Below are 19,983 nucleotides of genomic sequence, written 5' to 3'. Positions count from 1 at the left end.
GAAAACTGAGAATCGACTGATGGAAGATGGAAACCAGACCGTTCAGTGAACCAGTTTGGAGTTGTTTAGAGGAAGGCAAAAAACAAGCAACGCCATATTTAGAAAATGAAAGTTCTGACTGCACACTATTTTGACTGAAGCTAAAATGTGGTATACAACTGTGACTGCATAAAAGCTGATCTAATTGACTGCAAAGTTACTGCGGTCTGTGCCCACTGATGAAGCCCCCGACCCCAGCTGACGCCTGCTGAGACTTGTTAGACCGCAATGAGAGAAACAAGGTTTTGCAGCCTTATTTGAAACATTTGAATTCACTTTGAAGGCCTAAGAATGAAGGAATGGATGAAAGAAAGATGGAGAGTAACAACTTGCGCCCATATTTTAAAGTTTTGCTTATGTCCTAAAGATATGACCGATTTGACAGTTATTGGCTGTTTCTGTCCCTCATGAGACACTTTCCTGCTTCTCTCGTTCTCTCCTTCTTTCCCACTCTCTTTCCCTCTCAGCCCTAAACAATTCTCTCACCTCCAACATGGCACATGGAGAGTCGGCCCCACTTAGCCAGCCAGCCGTTCTACAGCCTCATTACAGAGACGCACATACTGCTCGTGATCACACACAGTCAATTCTCTTTCTCTCTCTCTCTCTCTCTCACACTCACACACACACACACACCTGGCCTGATCCCACCATTGTAGGTGCTGACCCATTTCTACAGAAACCTCATGCTAATTTGAGTGTCAGTTCCTCCAGAGAGAGGGAAAGTGAGAGAATGAGCAAAGGAGTGAAAGAGACAGGGGGAGGAGGGGTGAGGAGAGACCTCAGCCTTCCTCTAATAGCCCTAAACCAAGGAGGGGGTGGGGGGAGTGGGATGATGATGGAGGGATGGAGGGAGGGGTGCGGAGAAGGTTAAGAGACGGGGCAGCTAGGAATATCTTTACCTCCTCATCTGACTTTTATGAATTTTAACTATTAATGTCTGGTGTCTGCTTCCTGCGCCGTTGGCCTCGCAGACCTTTAAATATAGCTCGGCAAGGCCTTATGTATTTATATAGCAGCCCAGTGAGTCAAATAGGGCCGTAGAGATGTATGTCCTTTAATAAGCCGTTATATTTCATGAGGACAGCAGCGGTGTCAGGGAGTGGAAGTCATTGATCATAGGAAAGAAGGGAAGGAGAATGAGGAAGAGATGAGAGAGAGAGAGCAAGAAAGGGATGATCGAGAGAGGAGAGGAAGTGAGTGTTGTTTCAAGATGCTGCATGATGGGTTGGAGGCCTAAAAGGTTTTATTTTGTGTTGAGGTCACGACAGAAGCAGTCTGCAGATGCACCTGGTGTGATTCACTGTTTTATAAGTCACATACAAAGAAAATTAGAATAAAATAACACAGAATAAGAATAAGAAATGCAGCCCATAAATCAGATGCTTCACTTTGATGTCCTTTGGTGGAATGTAACTAAGTGCATTTACTCAGTTACTGTACTGTACTCCATCACCTCCAATGTGCTGCTTACACATGAATGCATCAGTAAGAATTTTCCAATATTGTAATAAAATATATGATAGTGTAACAATCACATGGGCCTTTTTTCTGAATCGACTACTTTTACTTTATACACCTTTAGTACTTTTAGCTGCAAATATATACATGGGTTTACTTAAGTAATATTTTCAATGTAGGGCTTCTGTTTTTGTAGTATCTTCACAATGTGGTATTGCTGCTTTTATTTAAGTAAAATATCTGAATATTTCACCACCGTTGCAGGTCTTGACAAGTGACATGCTTGTTTATTCATTCCTTCATTTTTTCATCTTACCTGCTCACATGTGCTCCTGTGTAGGATCATACGGGAGAAACTTATCACAGAATGCAGAAAGTCAATATTCACATATTCTAAGTACAAAGACATCCACAGTATCACCTGTGAACCTGAAATAAATGTAATCTCTTGATTTCTTTTTCTTTATTTGTGATACACAATTCTGTCTTTCTTCCTAAAATTCTGCCTCCAGTTGTCCCCCTCACCCCCCCACCCGCCCCAGCCTGAGGGAGTGGAGATGAGTGGCACATGTGCTGTGACCCACTGTAAATGACTGCTAATGTTTTAACTGGGAGAATTAGGCTTTCATCACGGAGACGAATGCAAATAGCACTGCAATAGCACTGGTGTCTGGTGTGTGTGTGTGTGTGTGTGTGTGTGTGTGTGTGTGTGTGTGTGTGTGTGTGTGTTTGCACTGTCAGGGTGGCGGGCGCAGATTGGGGTCAGACTCATTTACAAAACTTAGCATCACGGCTCGGGGGTTGAGGGGATGCGGGGGAGAAAGGGTTCCTCCGCTGATTATGGCTTGTGTAATTACGTGTGTATTTGTGTGTGTGTGTATGTGCGTGCGTGTGTGTGTATCTGCGTGTGTAATTACGGCGAGGAGTGATGCATGCCTGGCCTGTCCCTCCCTCTCGGCTTAGAACAGCGTGTCAGAGAGAATATGCAGGATTTAATTATAGACGAATTAAAATTGGTAATGAAATTGGGCATGAACAAACTACAAATAGCAGATGAAAAGGGAGGCCTGTCCCTGGGGGGGTGAGACGAAGATAGCCGTGTGCCTGCCTGCTTGCGGTGCCTTTGGATGTGTGTGTCTTTCTGTGTGTGTGTGCTGATGATGACTGATAAGAAAAATCCTGAGATAAAATGCCAGAGAGCCTCTATCTTGTATTAGCACTGTACATGGAGCTACAGTCGGCCTAAGTCATGTAAAAATAGGACCGTTATCCTCGGGTCAGGTGCTTAAAAGGTGACCAAACGCAGAGCTGGGAAACGTTGTTTGTACTGAAGACACCCTGAGAGAGACTTCTTACCTCCAACTATGGAAGAACTTCAAGTAAAGCAACAAAGATAACAATTTCCGCTGGTGTTGAGTTAATCTTTAAGGACACGTTTCCCGTTAGGGGAAGTCGTGGAATATCATTACATTTAGGACGTGTAGCTCAGACGATTTAAACCAGGGAATTTTTCAGAAATTTATCAGAGACATCTGGGAATATTAGTGAGTGTACAGAAAATCCAGGCTGAAAATCATTAAATCAAAAAACTGAATCAAATGAAATATTAAATGATAAATTAGAATAAATACCCCATGCTTATTGATTTGATCTCCAGTCGTGTTAAAGCTCTCCCTCTTTCCTCTCTCTCCCTTTTCCCAGAATGCTGTGCGCCACAACCTGAGTCTGCACAAGTGTTTTGTTCGTGTTGAGAACGTGAAGGGGGCCGTGTGGACTGTGGATGAAGTTGAATACCAAAAGAGGAGACCACCAAAGATGACCGGGTAAGTGCACACAAACACACACACACACACACACACACAATATCACACACATTTGTTTTCTTGGTGCACAGTTGAGGTTGATGTGAGTGTGAGCTTATGGGTCCTGGCACTATGATTGCCTAAATGGACTGTCTATTATTACCAAGAGGCCAACACAGCAATCAAGTAAAAAAAAAAAAAAAAAAGCGCTGCCGGCTTATCGTGTACGTACTGTACTTTATGTGTGTGTGTTTTTCCCTGTTTGTCGACACCATTAGTAAGCAGCTGTGTGAGATGCAGGAGAGGAAAAAACCTTGTTAGCGTATGTAAACAGATGTTCTCTCCAACCGCCAGAGAAACCAGGGATAATTGCACACACACGCACACAGGCACACACACACACCTGCACGCCAGATATTAGACGCTTTCATATGTGTGTGTTTTAGCATCTGTTTACAGTCTGTGTGTTTCTGCTTGTAACAAACGTATTTGTGAGATTTGTCAAAGTGCTTTGGCTGAGATGACATCTTTCCACACATGCGCTCAATCTGTGATTCTCACCACACTCTCCCTCTCTCTTTGCGTGTGTCTGTGTGTGCGCGCGTGTGTGCGTACGCGTGCATGTGCAGAAGTCCCACCCTGGTGAAAAACATGATTTCAGGCCTGGGCTTTGGATCCCTAAATGCCAGCTACCAGGTAAGGAATGCCCTCTCCTCCCCCACCTCCCTCTCTCCCTCTCTCTCTCTCTCTCTCTCTCTCTCTCTCTCTCTCTCTCTCTCTCTCACACACACACATACACACACATGCTCGCACACCCACACACACGCACACACAGCAGCCAATTGCAATCAAGGGCACTAATATCAATTCCCTCTTATAATTAGCAGATTCCCTAACGACGTTCACACTTCCTCCTCCCTCCTCCTCCCACACCAACACACACTCTCACCTCCCACCTCACTTTCTCACACATGCACCATCCCCACCTCTGCACACACACACACACACACACACACACACACTAGACCCATCTCTCTACTCCTACGCAGACATACACACCGAACCCACACACACATGCAATTTTGCTCCTGAGATGATTTATAGCATCAAGTAGTTGTCAATTAAGGTTACCGCATAAAATTATCGCCTGTCCCAGAAAATCCATCGCTGAGCCAATGAGAATTCCCCTCCTTTTGTCTTTTTTTTTTTTTCCTGTGTGTGAGAGGGGAGGTGGGGTGAGTCTCTCACTCACTAGTGTCCAACTGTCTCATCTACAAACAGCTGGATGTGAGCGTTTGGAGAAGTGACAGAAGCTGCCCCCGTTGATTCGGTTGTTTTCTCCTCTGTAGACGCTGATGTTTCACAGTGTTTACCTGCGTGTGTTTAAGTCGAGGTTGCGGCTCGCTTAACAATCCTGTTGAGACTCTCATGTGAACTCACTCACACACACATACACAAACACGCACACACGCTCCTGACAGGGACTTAAATGTACAAGTACGAACCATGATGGGGAAAGTACTGTATATAAGTGCCCCCTAGTGGCTTGTCAAGTTCACTAGCAAGTTAGTGGATTCAAATGTGCTCCATATGGAAGGGCTCTCATGTTTATTATACTGTGTTTTACATCTTGTTTTGTGTCAATTATATATAATTTTAAAGTGATGTACTAATTGTGGTGCACATATCATTTCCACACAGCATTGTATGGTGTCACATACCACTTTTGCCATTACAATTTAGCTTTTTCAATGTTATACATCATATTTTAAGGAAAAGAAAACTTAAATGTAACCCAGTTCCTATTTAAAGTGACAACTCTGTGTGTGCGTGTGTGTGTGTGTGTGTAGGCGGCTCTGGCAGAGAGCAGTCTGTCCCTGCTGAACAGCCCTTCCCTGCTGACCCCTCCGTCTGCGGCCAGCCTCAACATGCTGCATGTGGGCCACGATGATGTCAGCTCCACTGTGGAGCAGGTCAACAGCAACGGGAGCTGCAGCCCCACACTCAGCCCTCAACAGTACAGGTACGCATGGACACACGTGCACATGTGCATAAGCGTGAGGATAGAAGCAGACAACACGTGACTGCTTAAACATTATTCCCCTTCACTGAGCATCTTTACATTAACTGTGTTCACGCCGGCCAGTGCATTAGGCTAATAATGACATTTTTATGAGCGGCTCAGTGTTTTCTACCATCTTCACAATGGAGTCATAATGGCGATACTGATATTAATAGAGCTGTCTTCATAGATGGCAGCTGATGAGAGAAATCAGTTTAGTTAAGTGTGAGAGAATTTTACATATCTGGACAATCTAAGACGTGTGGTGAGTGTTTTAATCTGTCAGCGGTGGAGGAAATATTCTGATGCTTTGCTGAAGTTAAAGTACTAATACCACAGTGTAAAAATACTCACAAGTGAACGTCCTGCATTGAAAATGTTACTTAAGTAAATGAATGTTAAATATAGTCAAATGGATTTAAAGTATTAAAGTGAACGTACTCAATGCCGACAAATGTCCCTTATTTTCTATAGGACTGTCAATGATTATTTTCATTATGGATTAATCTGCTGATTGTTTTCCCCACTTATTCATTGATTGTTATTGGTTGTTTGGTTTGTAAAAATTCTGAAAATATTCCAAACCTCAAAAAGATTAGAACGATTAAACTAAGATTATTAAACTACTTAAAAGTAAAAGCAACAAAACTTCAGATTTGTGAAGGTGGAAACATGAAATGTTCAAAACGTTTTTCAAAATATCAAAACAGTTGCAAACTAATTTTCTGTCACTGACTGAATAAACTGCTGGCCTCAGCTGTACTTGTACAAACTGTGTGGAAGTTTAATATTAAACAAAACATCATATTTTAGAAGCTCCATATATGTTTTGTCTATAACAATCTCAGGATTTGTAAAGTAACTAATAACTAAAGCCGTCAGATGAATGTCTTGAAGTAAACGTTTCCCTCTGAGATGCATTATTTCCTCAGACAGTACACTCACCAATTGGAACTAGAACAGATGATGTTATTGGTTTTAAATCTTTTTTGTGCTTTGTTTTCATTTTGATGTTTTTGGGTGAACCAACGCTCTGCCATTGGCCCATTCCCTCGCCCCGCTAACCGCCGCTCACTCTCTCCTCCAGCCACCCGGTGCATGTGAAGGAGGAGCCCACTGAGGTGGAGGAGGACAGTCGGCCAGTATCCCTCCTGGCTGGTGTCACACACAGCCTGCCATTGCCGAGCGACGAGCGCGACCTGGAGGAGGATCTTCCCACTGAGGAGCTGGAGTAGGACAGATCCCAGACGGAGACCAGAGGGACGAGACATAGCGAGATCAATCCCTCGTCAGTGTGAAGACGAAAAGATAGCTACAGTACACTTAAGAGAAAAGAGAGAAAAAAAGAGAATGTTTGTTTTTTTGTTGGTGTTTTTAAGAAAATGCAAGCAACCAAGGACGACATTGAGAAACTCCAAACAGGGTTAGATGACCTCCGATACTTTCAGACGCAAAAACAAGACTGTGGAGCACTGCTTTACCTCCATGTGTTTCTTTTCCAACACTTGGCTCAGAGGTGTAACACCACTCGATGCATACACACGGGCACACACGGGCACACACACACACACACACACACACACACACACACACACACGTGCAAACACACACACACACTCATTCACTTGTCAAACCATGTCTCATCATCCTCCCTGGTCAAATCAGCCTCTGTGTAGAGACCCCTAGAGGTTGGGACACACACTCTCCTCCTCGCCTCACTGCTCTGCATACACCCTCCTCACTGTTGTCTCGGGCCGCCCGGTTAGCCGTTTTTATCTCTGCGTCAGTTGAGAAGACACACAGGTGTGTGCGTGCGGGAAAGAGGAAGACACACACACACACACACACACACACAGGATCATGTGTATATAGATTTGGAGCAGTCACCAGGGGCTGTGCAGTATACCTCTCCTCCTTCCCCCTCTTTGAGTCAATCACTCGCTCTTTCATTTTCTTTGATTTGATTGAAATGAAACTGTTGGGCTTCGAGGCGGGAAGGAAGGAAGAGCTTTCAAAGATTACCTCCAACAGTGCTACAACACTTCTGCCGAGCAGGCTCCTGTGTGAGCCCCCCCCCGGCGAGGCTGACCCAACGGAGGCGGCGTGGCCCTGGTCCCTGTCCAAACTTCTGCCCCCCAGCGAGACACTTAGTGACGGACATCTTTTAACTCTTTGCTTCTAAGTGAGATAAAAAAAAAAAGAAGACATTTTCCTACCCCACCTCCATCCCTTCCCATCCCACCCCCACCCCCCCGGAAAGACTGCAGGAATAGGACCATGTGGTGCTGTCCTTCTCCTCTGCTCCGTCTGCTGGACTGAGGGACGAGCTTGGAACACTTTGACAACGAGAAGAAAAGAGGGGAAGCAGAGAGAAACGAGGGAGGAAGCGTCTACAGAAATATTGTGACTAAAAAAGAACACTGTTGATGATTATGGAATATAACGAGAAAAAAATGTGTGGTAGCTTTTGTCATTTCCTTTTTTTATTTGATGTTATTATCATTGTTTATTTTTGAGGATCAATATTTCCACGGTGGTGTTCTGTTTCGACGTACATTTTCTAAGGATGCTGTTTTTGTTATTGTATTGTAATTTGTTTGATTTACTCTGGCTGTTCACACCATTCCAAATGAGTATTGGCAAAAAAAGCAAAACAACAAAAAAAAAAAAGCGCAGTATTGTCCCAACTTGTGATACCCGACCCCCACTCCTGCCCCTCCCCCTTTCTGCCCCATGTGTAGCAGGCAAGAAATTTGGAAATAGCACTTAAGGTTGCCATGATCCAGACAGATTATTTAACAGCTGAATCTTCTTTTTTTTAATTCTCTCTCATTCACTTGTTTTTGGTTGTGTATTTAGTTGAGGAATATCAGTAATGCTTTAAAAAAATATATATTATTACTGCAGTCAGAGAATACCTCATCCCACAAAGGTTCTGCCTGGAACTGTGTCCAAATTGATAAACAAATAAGGGGGAACTCTTTCTGTGGGACACCAAATGTGGCAACTCTGCTCAGCTTCGATTCAAAGCTCTATGGTTGTAATAGTTACTGTGTAGAAGCTATCTGCAATTCACTGTGTGAGTTTGTGTTAAAGGAATAGCACGTGAGATTTCTTTTTCTTTTTTTTTCTTTTTTTTTGCTTTGTTTTCTGTGAGCATAAAAGCATTACTTTCTCTACAGTGCCATACCAAATTTAACATTTATTTTAATCTATTATCTGCTTATTCCCATTTTATTTTTGTTACAGGTAACCAAAGAAATACGTAGAAAACCAAAAACCCTGTTGTTTATTTTGCCCTTTTTGAGTTTCCTTTTTTTCCCCCTTTTTAAAAAATTGGCCAAAAGACAACAAACCAGGAGTTTGAATTCTTCTTATTGTATTCATAGAACTATTGTGTTGAAATTATACATGACCTACAGTGCTGACCATTCCAAAAAACCAAAGTGTGTGAAGCAAACTAGAATTGGAGACATCAAAGCTTTTACATGAGAAGCGGTTACGAATGACTCACATTAGGTTTGAGGCCAAAAACTAGTATTAACAAACGTTGCATGGTTCTTCTGAAAGACAAAAAGAAAGAGAAAAGAAAGAAAGCACTTAGAGGTGAAACCCTGTCTCTCCCACGCTCAGGCTGAACTGTGTTCCAAACACGATCCGAGGACTGGCCCGACTACTGTATGAGCAGGCCTAAAAACGAGGCACTTGTGAGGCATTTGAACACAACATATACGTACCTTTAAAACCTGAGATGCCAACAAAAAGAGAGGTTAAATACACAATGAGAATATTTGGCTCCGTCGAACCAACCTGGCTTTACTTTTCCTGGTGCTGTCGCAATTTGGAGTTCTTCAGATAAACGAACCCTCTTGACGTGTTTGTAGTATTTGCAGGACGTGTGCAGTAACACGGTTACAAAAGTCAAACCTATGGACAGGGAGGAGTTATCCCAAAAACATATATGTTACAATAAAGAGGGAACAACAAGAAATAATGAAAACTATACCAATGTAAGAGGAAAACAACCAAGGGACATCATGTAATTAAAAGTTGGGTTCATATTTTCATACTTTTTCTCAAACTATCTCTTGCACTTCAGACGATTTTTCTTATTTAATGAAAGAACCTTTCTGATGACTTTGTGTTCAAACAGGACTGTTTCCTGTCACATTAGAGACTGATTTCTAACTAAGTACAAAGTGGCAGACAGGCATCTTGAAACGAGATAAAAACCAAAAATAACACTACCTCCTTTTCCAAACGGTTCAACACATAGCCAACGGGAGACTGAACTCTCTTCAATATTTTTTTTTCTCCATTCTTCCTGGATGATAATAATGAATGCCAAAATTGTTGTTACACTTACTGTATGACTGACAAAAAAAAAAACAAAAAAAAAAAACAAAAAAAAAAACAGGCTATTTGGCGATCTGGACTCCCTAACACATCTGCTTGAGCCCAAAAACATAGAGACGTTTCACTTTCCATGGAATTAAAAATGACTACCTCTCCTTAAACCACATCTAAAGCACTCTCTACGTCTCACAGTGTGTTGTGAAGTGCTCACCACATGCGAAAAGTTTTCTGTCAGCTGTGTAAAACTGACCATATCCCTGCAACCGGTTCGCACCGAGCTACGAGAACAGCCTCTCAGCTGACTCTATGTGTGCATATTCATGATCTCAGCCAATGAGAAACTGGTCGTTAACGGCTATGTGGTGCTGCAGGGAGCTGGCTGTCAAGCGTAACGATGGGCAGACTATATCAGTGCAAACACACGCGCACACACGCACACACTCACTCACACACACACACACACACACACACACACACACACAGGGGTATACCAGAAGCCTAGAAGCAGGGCTATGGGTTAGTGCAACGGAGGCTCTGACCATTCAGATATCCAAAGACCCACAACACAGCGGCACCCGCTTCAACAAAACACTCACAGAGACGCTGAGAGGACTAACACACACTTAAAGAAACTCATCACTACTACTAGTAATATCCAAACCAAGAGGAACTGCTGCATACAGTACAAAGATGATCTCTGACTTGTGCTTTAAGGTACACCTGTAAACAAAGCTGTTTTATAAAGATGTAGATTGTTCACAGGTCGCCATGTAACACTTCTGTTCTTTCTCCAGCTTGGCATAACATGATGTATTCTTGTATATTAATGCTTGACTTATCTCTCCAGGGCATTCTTTCCCATTTTGTCCTTTGATTTTCTCTTCTTTCTTTTTCTTTTTCTTTTTTTTTTTCTGCACCTGTTTAGCTATTGTAAAGCTTTCAGCTCTGATTCCTATACTGTACTGCTAATGCTCAAGTATATGTATTTATCATATTAAGTGCTGCAGGTATCTTGGTTTATTAGTTCTGTTTTGTTTTGGGTTTTTTTTTTCCATTTTTTCAGTTCTTCATAAAACGTCTGGGACGCTGATTTTTTAAGTGTATTATCTCTAAAAAAATTAAAAGAATAAAAGTTAGATCAGTGGTTTAGGTAACACCTGTTTGTATATTTATCTTAGCTAGGTCTATTTTGATACTTTTTTGTCTCTGTACTGCATTTATGCATTTTTAAGGAAAGAAAAAAAAAAACAAATGGAAAACAAACTAAAAAGTTTCTTCATTATGTATTGATACCTCAGAAGGACTTTTTCTCAAAGACAGGACCAAAACCTCCGAAAAGAAAAAGAGAAAGAGGAAAAAATGTAAGAATATGTAGCCCCTCTCTTGCTTTAAAAAAAATGCGGAGCTCTAGAAAGGTATTGCTGTTGGTCCTCTCAGGTGCCAATATGTGTCCCAAGCTCCCTGTGACCCCTCCCTCTGACCCCTGACCCCTGTCATTCCTGTGCTGAACTCCGACCCGCAGAGCTGTCAGTCATCTGCAGGTAACCGTGGGGGTGTCACTGAGCCGCGCACCTGGCTGCTGGTGGCCAGTAACAAACCTCACCTCCCAGTCCCACAGAGGCAGATCAAAGACTTGACTCTGCATTTTTGATACTCCTCCTCTCGCGTAGTCTCAATACCAAAATGTGGAATGGCTCTCAGAGATGCAGCTCATCCTCTGACTACCAAAGGCATTGCAAGCAACCATTTGCTTAGTCCAAACTCCTGAACTGTAACCAAACTGTAACCAAACCAATGCCACAACCTTAACCAAACAAAAACCAAGCTACTTCCAAAACTCTCCATCGACTTTACCGATCACCTTTATCGATAGCTGTTATCTCACGTACATCCACGTAATGGTGTTAAAGGACCAGCCTGCATCCGATTGGCTGATAACTGACTCAAAGGACACAGGGGGCCCAAATCCTGATGTGTGATTGGACAGTTCTGAGGTGTCATGTGAGGGGGAAGGGACTCTCAAAGTGGAGCTTTGCCTGATGGTATTATTAAGTAGACAGCCAGAATCCGATGGAACTACCACTTCAGCTCTCCTCTGGTTAAACCTTAGGAATGTGTGTACATTTTCAGCAGTGACTCTCTGAATTGTTTCTTAGTTTCAGTTTACCTGTTTACCTCTCTTTATCCTTTGGTTTTTGTTCTGTTTCCTGTTATTTGAAAGTGTGACCCGAGGAAGAGGCGGGGACAGGGACTGGGTGGTGGCTTTAGACAGACAGTGGAGCCCAGCCCTCTGACCCTCCACCCCGGGTAGCCATGTAATGCCAGTCACTGCCCTTTCCTTCATGCTGTATAAAAACACACACATATATCTGTGTATTTGTAACCTGAATCTTCTTGTGTCTGTCCATGCAGACAATAAAAAAACTGTACAGTAGGTCTAGTTGCATGTAATCTGTACTAATTATTGACAATGGCATTATAAAATGCAATAAAATACTTATTACACTGTCCTTACGCCGTGTCCTTTTTTCCTCTTCAGAGGTTTCTATCAGTGATACCCAACTTGTGGGACCTCCAAAGGGGTCACAAGATGATTAACAGGATAGGAAGGTGGAAAAAAAAGTATATCTGCAACACAAAATTTGCTTTATTTTTCTGACTCCGCTCTTTGCTTTTCTCTTGTGGATTACTGCTTAATTTTGCCTCCTGAGACCTCATACAGCTTTTGAAACATATCAGTCTGCAAAAGAAACCCATAATGAGGTGCTGCAAACACACAGGTTTCGTTATAAGGGGTCATTAGGCTAAAATGTTTGGAGCTACTGTTTTTCTGTGAAAAGATACCCTTGAAACTAGTTACTCCAGTTAAATATTTTCCTTATAGCCTGGCCTTCTTCAGTTATCTTGAGATTTTATGTTTAGCTACATCCCAGCCTGTAAGTGAAGCTAATTATAAAACATTTACATTATAATTACATGGTAACACCTGCACAGCACAATGCAATTCAATGCAGGAGCCCTGGAACAACCACTTCAAGCTTCAGCTTTGTTGGGGCTGTGTCAGAGGTGTTGGCTCAACCTTGCTGTCATTTTTGAGTTTCTTTGAATCGCATTATATTTTGCGTTTGTGTGCCCACACCCTGCGCCCTAACGAGTTGAGACGACATATCACACACAAACACTAACTGAAAAGGCAGTGCTGTACTTGCACAAAATATACGCTATGAAATGCAGCTACTGTAATTTTCACTGTGACTTCTGCCAGACTACTTGTCATGTAAGTGCTCCACTCAGTCTACAGTCTCTAACTACTATAATTAAGGAAAAGTAATCAAGGCGACTACTGTTAACAAAGCAGGAAGGTTGAATGTTTGAGCAAATTCCCTCTTAGCATCCTCTTAAATCATACTGTACAGCTAAAACTATTATGACAAGACTCAGTTTCACTTAATAGATTACTGGTGCTGCACCAGATGTCCGTGTTAATATCAGGTTTACCTCGTGCTAGCCTTGCATTTAACCTTTACATTTAAAGAAAGTAACATTTTACACCTCAAAATCAATAATCTAATTGTTTATAATGTACTGAAATTTCCTGTTTTCTTGTAAGAACTCTGCATGATGAGTTTCATTCCAAAAAGTCCCAAATGACAGGCTTTCCTATACTAAGGTTTTCCTTTATTAAGTTCTTTATCCAGACACTTCTTTTAGTTCCCAGTTCATGCATGTGCTCGTTAGTCAATCCGACCTCTCATGCAAACCTCATTAGGTGACAAACTGGTAACTTTTCTCTCAGTTTCATGTCCAGCCTGTGTCATTCCTGCGGGCCTTCGGGGAGGTCAGCGTGTGTTGTGATACAGAGAACGACCACCAGGAGGAGTAAACAAACCGGACAACACAAGCAGCATCTCACAAACACCAAGCCAGCAACAAACATCGCTGTGCTCCACTGACACGGTGCGACCAACAGGGTGGGCCAGAGAGTGCAGAACTGACAGCAGCACTGAGTGAACGTCCTGCAGTGTGTGTGATGGCGTGAATAATGTGAATGCAGGTGGCTGGAGCCTTGTGAAGTTAAAGACTAGATGCTGCATATGGTAGAAACTAGTTTTTGTGACCTAGCTGTACTTTTTGTTCCCTCACCTTCTCCATTGTTTCCTCCTTCTTCTTTACCTGTGTGTCTCTCCTCCTCGCAGGTTTGGCGCATGCCCTACAGCTTATCTTTAAACTTCTGCGCTGCATCGTGGATGTGTTGCCACAGGGAGAAAAAATGGAAACTGGCTGGATGTTTTTGGAAAGTTGAAACTTTGTTTAATCTTGTGCTGCTTTTAGTGAACTTCTCCGTTAGTCAGCTGGGAGGAAAGTCACTCTTGACGCTTAAATCCCTGTGACATTTGGTTTTGGGAGAGACCCCATCTTAAGCCTATTTCACACACACATGCACACACACACACACACACACACACACAGAAACACACTCACTGGCGTGCACCCATCCTGAATACTAAGCAGAAATTTAGTACTATATACTTGTACAAGGTGAGCCAGGGTACAGAGCAACACACAAAGAAGGTTATTCTTGGCGTGGCACAGTAGTGTTTGGCATAAACCTGAGTCAGAATATATTTCTTAATGCTCATCTGGACAGGCTAAGAAGTAGGTGTGTGCACATGAGTGTGTGTATTGTACCTTTGTAAACCTGTTTGTGTGTCTGGAGAAGGATTTGAACATAAGCTTATGCATCTGCTTGCCTGTGCATGTGCATAGACTTGCAACGCTCAACCAATATACATGTGTACGTGTGTGTGTGTGTGTGTGTGTGTGTGTGTGTGTGTGTGATTGGGTGGGTGTGGAGGGCTGCTAGTCCCAGCAGCATGGAGAGCACTGAGGTCCAGGCAGACCCTGTGAGTCACAAAATAAATTTACTCCAAGCCAAGCTAACATCTCTCTCCGTCTCTCCCCAGTTCACTCACTCTGTCATCCTCCTCCTCGCCCTTCTTCCCCTCCGTGTCTGTGGCTGAAGAGGTGGGCTGTTCTCCAAACAAGTATATTGACTCACTCAAAACAACACAACACACTGTGGATCTGCTGCTGCTGCTTGCATCCGCATGGATCTGCTTATTCAGCCTGATGAGCTGAAGTTCTATCTGTTCCTCTTGTGCATTTTTTTATTTATTCTGCGGACCGATAATGTCTTCAACACGTTCAATGAACCGATAAAACCTTGTGGTTACTGAGATTGGCTTTACTTCCTCATCACCTGAGATCCCCCCACCCAAATGCTGTTTTTTGATTTTGTTTTTTGTTTTGCTTTAAATAGTTTTTGCCTTTCTTCTGACCTCATTAATATTGAATATGTAGAAGCATGTTGAAGTGCTAATCCTTCTCTTTGGCACAAACTGGGCTGCACATTTAATGACAGTGACACAGTATAGAAAGATCATGAAGCATGTTTGTCATATGGACTGTGCATGAACAAATATATATTCATTTTCTTTGCCAAAAGGAACAGACAAAGAATATTACACTATGTTTATGTTTCTAGTGATGTTTTTGGTCAATTACATTAATGGTGTCTCCATCTGTTTGTCCAGCAAATAGTCCAGAATACAGACACATTAATATTTACAACAATCTCCTAATTGATTTGATACTGACTGCATCAGTGCACTGTTGATAATTCATTTGCTTTGATTAGTGAAAATGAATAACTGGACTCACATGTGACACTCACATAACATGCTCATCAGGTCTGTTGTTACATTTGACATGACAGACAAAGAGAGCACCGGAGCTCTGTATAACACAGATCATAGTGCTAAGTTGATTGTAAGCAACTTCAAAAAAAGCACGACTTGCACAGATGCTGGGTCACTGTCCTGGTTTTTAAATAACTAGCCTCTAATTGTTAGAGTCTCACAGGTATGTTTTTCCTCCTAAGAGACGTCATGAGTCTGATGAGAAAGTGGATGAAACTGCACGACTCCATGTGTGGCAGAGAGAGAGAGTGAGAGAGAGAGGAGAGGGAGAGAGAGAGAGAGAGAGAGAGAGAGAGAGAGAGAGAGAGAGCAGAGGGCCCCAGCTACAGAACAAAAGCATCTTTGTGAATGATTGGAACCACATTTTCACCCTCCTCTCTCTCTCTCTCTCTCTCTCTCTCTCTCTCTCTCTCTCTCTCTCCATCACACCACACCATTTAAAACCACTGTAACAATCAACGTCAAAAGTTTAGAATAATACTTGGAGATGGTCTCAGCAGATACTCTGTGTGTGTGTGTGTGTGTGTGTGTGTGCAGCTCCAGTTTCACTTCTCTGTGAACACACACCTACACACACTCTGCACTCACATACTCTCACTCTCACTCTCTCTCTCTCTCTCTCTCTCTCTCTCTCTCTCTGTCTGGACTCTCTCCCTCTCTCAGTCTCCACATTTCCTCTGCGTGGCCCTCCCACCCTGCCGGTCGGCTGATCTGATGCTGGGTCGGAGCTGGATGTGGCATCTCATGCAGTCTGGTCAGAAGTCCTGGAGCGGCGGCGCAGCTCTCACCTCAGTCCTCCGGCGCTGGTGAGCTAGACAAGGCAACCTGCTCTTTCTCTGCTGGATCTCAGTGGACTGGAAAGCCTCTAAAGCCTCAGAGGCCTAAGCCAAACAAAGAACAGGTCTACGTGCAGTGAGAAAGGTAGAACTGATTTCGACATCGTGAAGCATGGCATGATTGCCTCTGTGAGGACAGCTTGACCTTGGTACAGTATGTAGCACAACTTACAGAACTTTCCTTTACACTTTGGTGCTTAAACTGACCAGCAGCATAATGTTGGCCTTCTCCTCCCAACACAGTAAAAATCCTTTTCATTGCATTTTATGAAAAGAGTGATAGCATTGAGTTTTAAGGCACAAGTTAAAATAACTGTAGCACAAACTCATGGTCAAAATGCATGGTGAGAGACTTACTACAGTCGAATTTTTAACCTTCACTAAACAATAGTTCAACATTTTGAGGCCTTCAGATTGGCTTTCTTGTCGAGAGGTAGTTGAGAAGATCGATACCACAGACACTGCCATGTCTCGTAATTATGTGTCTCTGCAGCCAGCAGCTTAGCTTAGCATAAAGACTGGAAACAGGACTTTGTCAAAAGGTGACAAATTAAACAAATGTATGCGTTATTGAAGGAGGAGGTGGATTTTGTTACCTTACAGAGCCAGGGTTTGTATTTACTGTACAGGCATGGGAGTGGTCTCTCATTGAAATCTCTCAAGAAAGCAATTTCCCAAAATGCTGAACTATTCCTTTAAAGGACAGGCATCACTGAGGATCAGGGACAAAATCTGTGGCTGCAGTTATTTCTGTCTCTGTACACAATGAAACACTTGTGTGTGTGCATCTGCCTGTGTGCCAACAGCAGCTCCTGCTTCATAATTGGAAGCTGATTTGATAGCACTGCTGGAGGTGAGGAATGTGGAAGGACGCTGCCATATTCGTCTGCTTGGTGCACTACACCCTGGACGGTCCAAAGAGTCCCTGTTCACCTCCAGAGGAAGCTGCCACTTAGAACCAGATCAAAGGGAAACAGCAAATTCTACAAGGTGTGTAGCAGACACCACGTACTCTGTGACAAATGTGTTTAAAAATCATTAAATGACCGTTAAATAAGATTTCATTGAATTAGTAAATTCAATTGTTGAGTACCTGTGAATCATTTTAATAATTATGTAAGTCATAGAAATGAAGCTATCAGACCGTATTGTAGAGAGCCTTGTGGGTGCGGTGAATCGTGAATTGGGGTGTGAGTCATGAAGGGAAGTAAGAGGATAGAGAGCGAGGAGCTTTTCAGGAAGCTGATGACAAGAACATTTCTCCACTCTCATTGTTCAGTGCTGGAATAGGTGGGGAGACTGAATCTTGTGCGAGCACACAAGGCTTGAACGTAGCCACACTGTAACGTCAGCAATCTTCAGGGTCTTTTCAGGCTTGAGGTTGGTTTAATTCTGCTTTATTTATTATCTGTTTTTATGACACTCTAATTGTGCTCTGTCGTTTTTTTTACCTGACGTGATGATATCAGATAAAAGCCGAGAACTTCCTCATTAACACTTTAAACACTTTGTGATCCTGTGAATTAGCTGTGACGAGGGTGAATTTTAATTTGATGCAATTTGGGAGTGCTCTTGTCCCGCCCCGTTAAAAGTCCCCTGCAGTAGATGACAAATTGGTAAGTTATGCATGTGAAGCAGCAGGGAAGGCGACTATTTGAAATGTGTTGATATGAATTAGCTCAAAGAGTCTTTGAAAGGCTGCTATTGGTTCTTACTGCACTTCCTTTCAGTGGTAGGTTTTTCTAAAATCCTGCCACTTTAAATTTTATATCTGCAAGAATTACGTGTAATGAAAATATTTGGATCATAAAGTGGGTCAGGTCTGCTGAACTGTAAGTACCCAGCTGTCAAAAGTAAAATACAGTATGTCTGGATTTCTTCCTCAAACCAAAAAACAAACAGACAAAAAAATCCTGCTGGAACTAGATCTCTCTAACCTCTCTCGAGCGTTGCCCACACAAGCTCTGACCCTCGTGCCCAGACAGACGCTGAGCCCCCACAGAGCACAAATCCCACAAATACTTCAGTGTCAAAGCCTTACTGTTCCACATGACTGCCTGTACTCACCGATTAAATAGGAGGTTATCAGGTTGTTAGTAAAACTGAAGCCTGTCTCAAGTAGAAGATTTGCTGCTGTGAATTACCTCGCGCCGCCGCCACGCCTTCAAACAATCAATCACAGACAACGCTCACTCCAGCCTCCAGGTGTCAACATGGCACGAGCAGACACGGCCTGTTTCTCTGCATCGTGTGAGCCCCAAGAAACACAGCTTACTGTGCTTTATTAATAAAAATCAGACTATTCTCAATAACAGGAGAGGTTGTGGTTACAGCTGTCAGAAAGTCACTGCACACCATAAGAAAAACAGGTAAAAGGGAAAAGGGCCACAGATTAGGCTCAAGGATTGTTACTGTTGGATGTCTGCCATCAACCCTCTATTGATTTATTTAAAATACTCTACAGAGTACGGAGTGTTTTTAATATTTGATAGGTCATTGGACATTTGGAGGAGCCTGTGTTTATGAAGCCTTCTTATCTATGTCAAAACATCTGTCATTGCTGGTTTACAGTGTTGGTTAATGTTACTTTTAAGAGTAACTTGATACGTTCCAAGATTACTCCCATTAAAAAAAGTAACTTTATCTGCAGAGAAAAGTAACTCATGAGTACTTTTGCATTTTACATTTCTGCCTTGAATGTGTTGACTCTGACTACTGTCAGTGCACAGCCTCGTCTGCGGCTCATAATCTGTAACTCTGCAGGCTAATAACAGGAATAACAGACACAACGTTCCCTCTACAGCTCTTTATTAAAGATGATTTTTGATTACTAGTAAACATAAATTAAAAGGGAACCGGGGCTCAATTCACATAGCATAACACATTCATAGAAAATGTAATTATTTTTGCAATTCAACTGCAATGAAAGAAGTGCACGTGAACCTGAGGGTGTCTGCGTGTTGTCGAGCTGTGTTTGGCTTGCAGGCACTTGCTCAAATCTGAAGTAGACTCTTCTTCGAAGCTGACAGACACTTATCACTCAGGCACAGTTTGCAATTTCACCGTGATGTTCTTATCCCTTTCACCCACAAATTCAAAATAATGCAAATACTTCCAGGATGGAAAGGCTGTCCTCTCCACTATCTCGCTGCTAATCTGCACATGCTTCCACTTGTACGCAGCTATGCTCAAGAAGTGGGAAAGAAACAGCCACGGTGTGAATAAGTCAGGGATTTTCTTTTTTTGTTCTCTGTGGCACCAAGAGGAACAGGGAGCTACAGCAAAGACTTAACAGTAATGGACTGCTTCTTTCAAAATGTCACTAAATAACTGACAGCTTGAATTGCAAAACTAACGCCTTATATTCCTCATTACAACAAAAAAGTAATCTGAGTACTCTATCGTGTTATTTTGTTATGAGTTACCTCCAACACTGCCGCTCAACTAGTGGTCCAAAAGTCTTAAAACATGAGTATCAGCTCCCTTGACAAACCAAACTGGTTGATGATGTCGGAGTTAAGTCTGTCAGAGGTCAATATATTTAACATGTGTGCAGGGTAGACAACACAGAGATGAAGCTGAAGCTGCCAGCGGTCATCGCTCTTGTATATCCATATTTCTATCAGTGTAAATGTAAATATATTCATTTAGCTGGACATATTTTGTCT

General features: G+C 42.6%; 1 protein-coding gene across 5 annotated transcripts in view; it reads left to right on the top strand.

Moving 5' to 3' along the window:
* The window catches only part of foxp4 (forkhead box P4), an 89,263-nt gene extending 81,258 nt beyond the window's left edge, over nt 1–8,005 (top strand). For all 5 annotated transcript variants that reach the window (XM_076755409.1, XM_076755377.1, XM_076755400.1 and 2 more), the window contains 4 exons: nt 3,202–3,323; nt 3,932–3,998; nt 5,153–5,325; nt 6,452–8,005. In XM_076755409.1, coding sequence (XP_076611524.1) covers nt 3,202–3,323; nt 3,932–3,998; nt 5,153–5,325; nt 6,452–6,599 — 510 coding nt within the window. In that variant the 3' untranslated portion in view covers nt 6,600–8,005. The remainder of the gene's footprint in view (nt 1–3,201; nt 3,324–3,931; nt 3,999–5,152; nt 5,326–6,451) is intronic.
* Nucleotides 8,006–19,983: the final 11,978 nt, after the last annotated feature.

Source organism: Chaetodon auriga, chromosome 2 (genome assembly GCF_051107435.1).
Source record: "Chaetodon auriga isolate fChaAug3 chromosome 2, fChaAug3.hap1, whole genome shotgun sequence".
Taxonomy (NCBI): Eukaryota; Metazoa; Chordata; class Actinopteri; order Chaetodontiformes; family Chaetodontidae; genus Chaetodon; species Chaetodon auriga.
The sequence above is the reverse complement of the archived record's forward strand: the minus strand, read 5'-3'. Positions and strand labels throughout refer to the sequence as shown.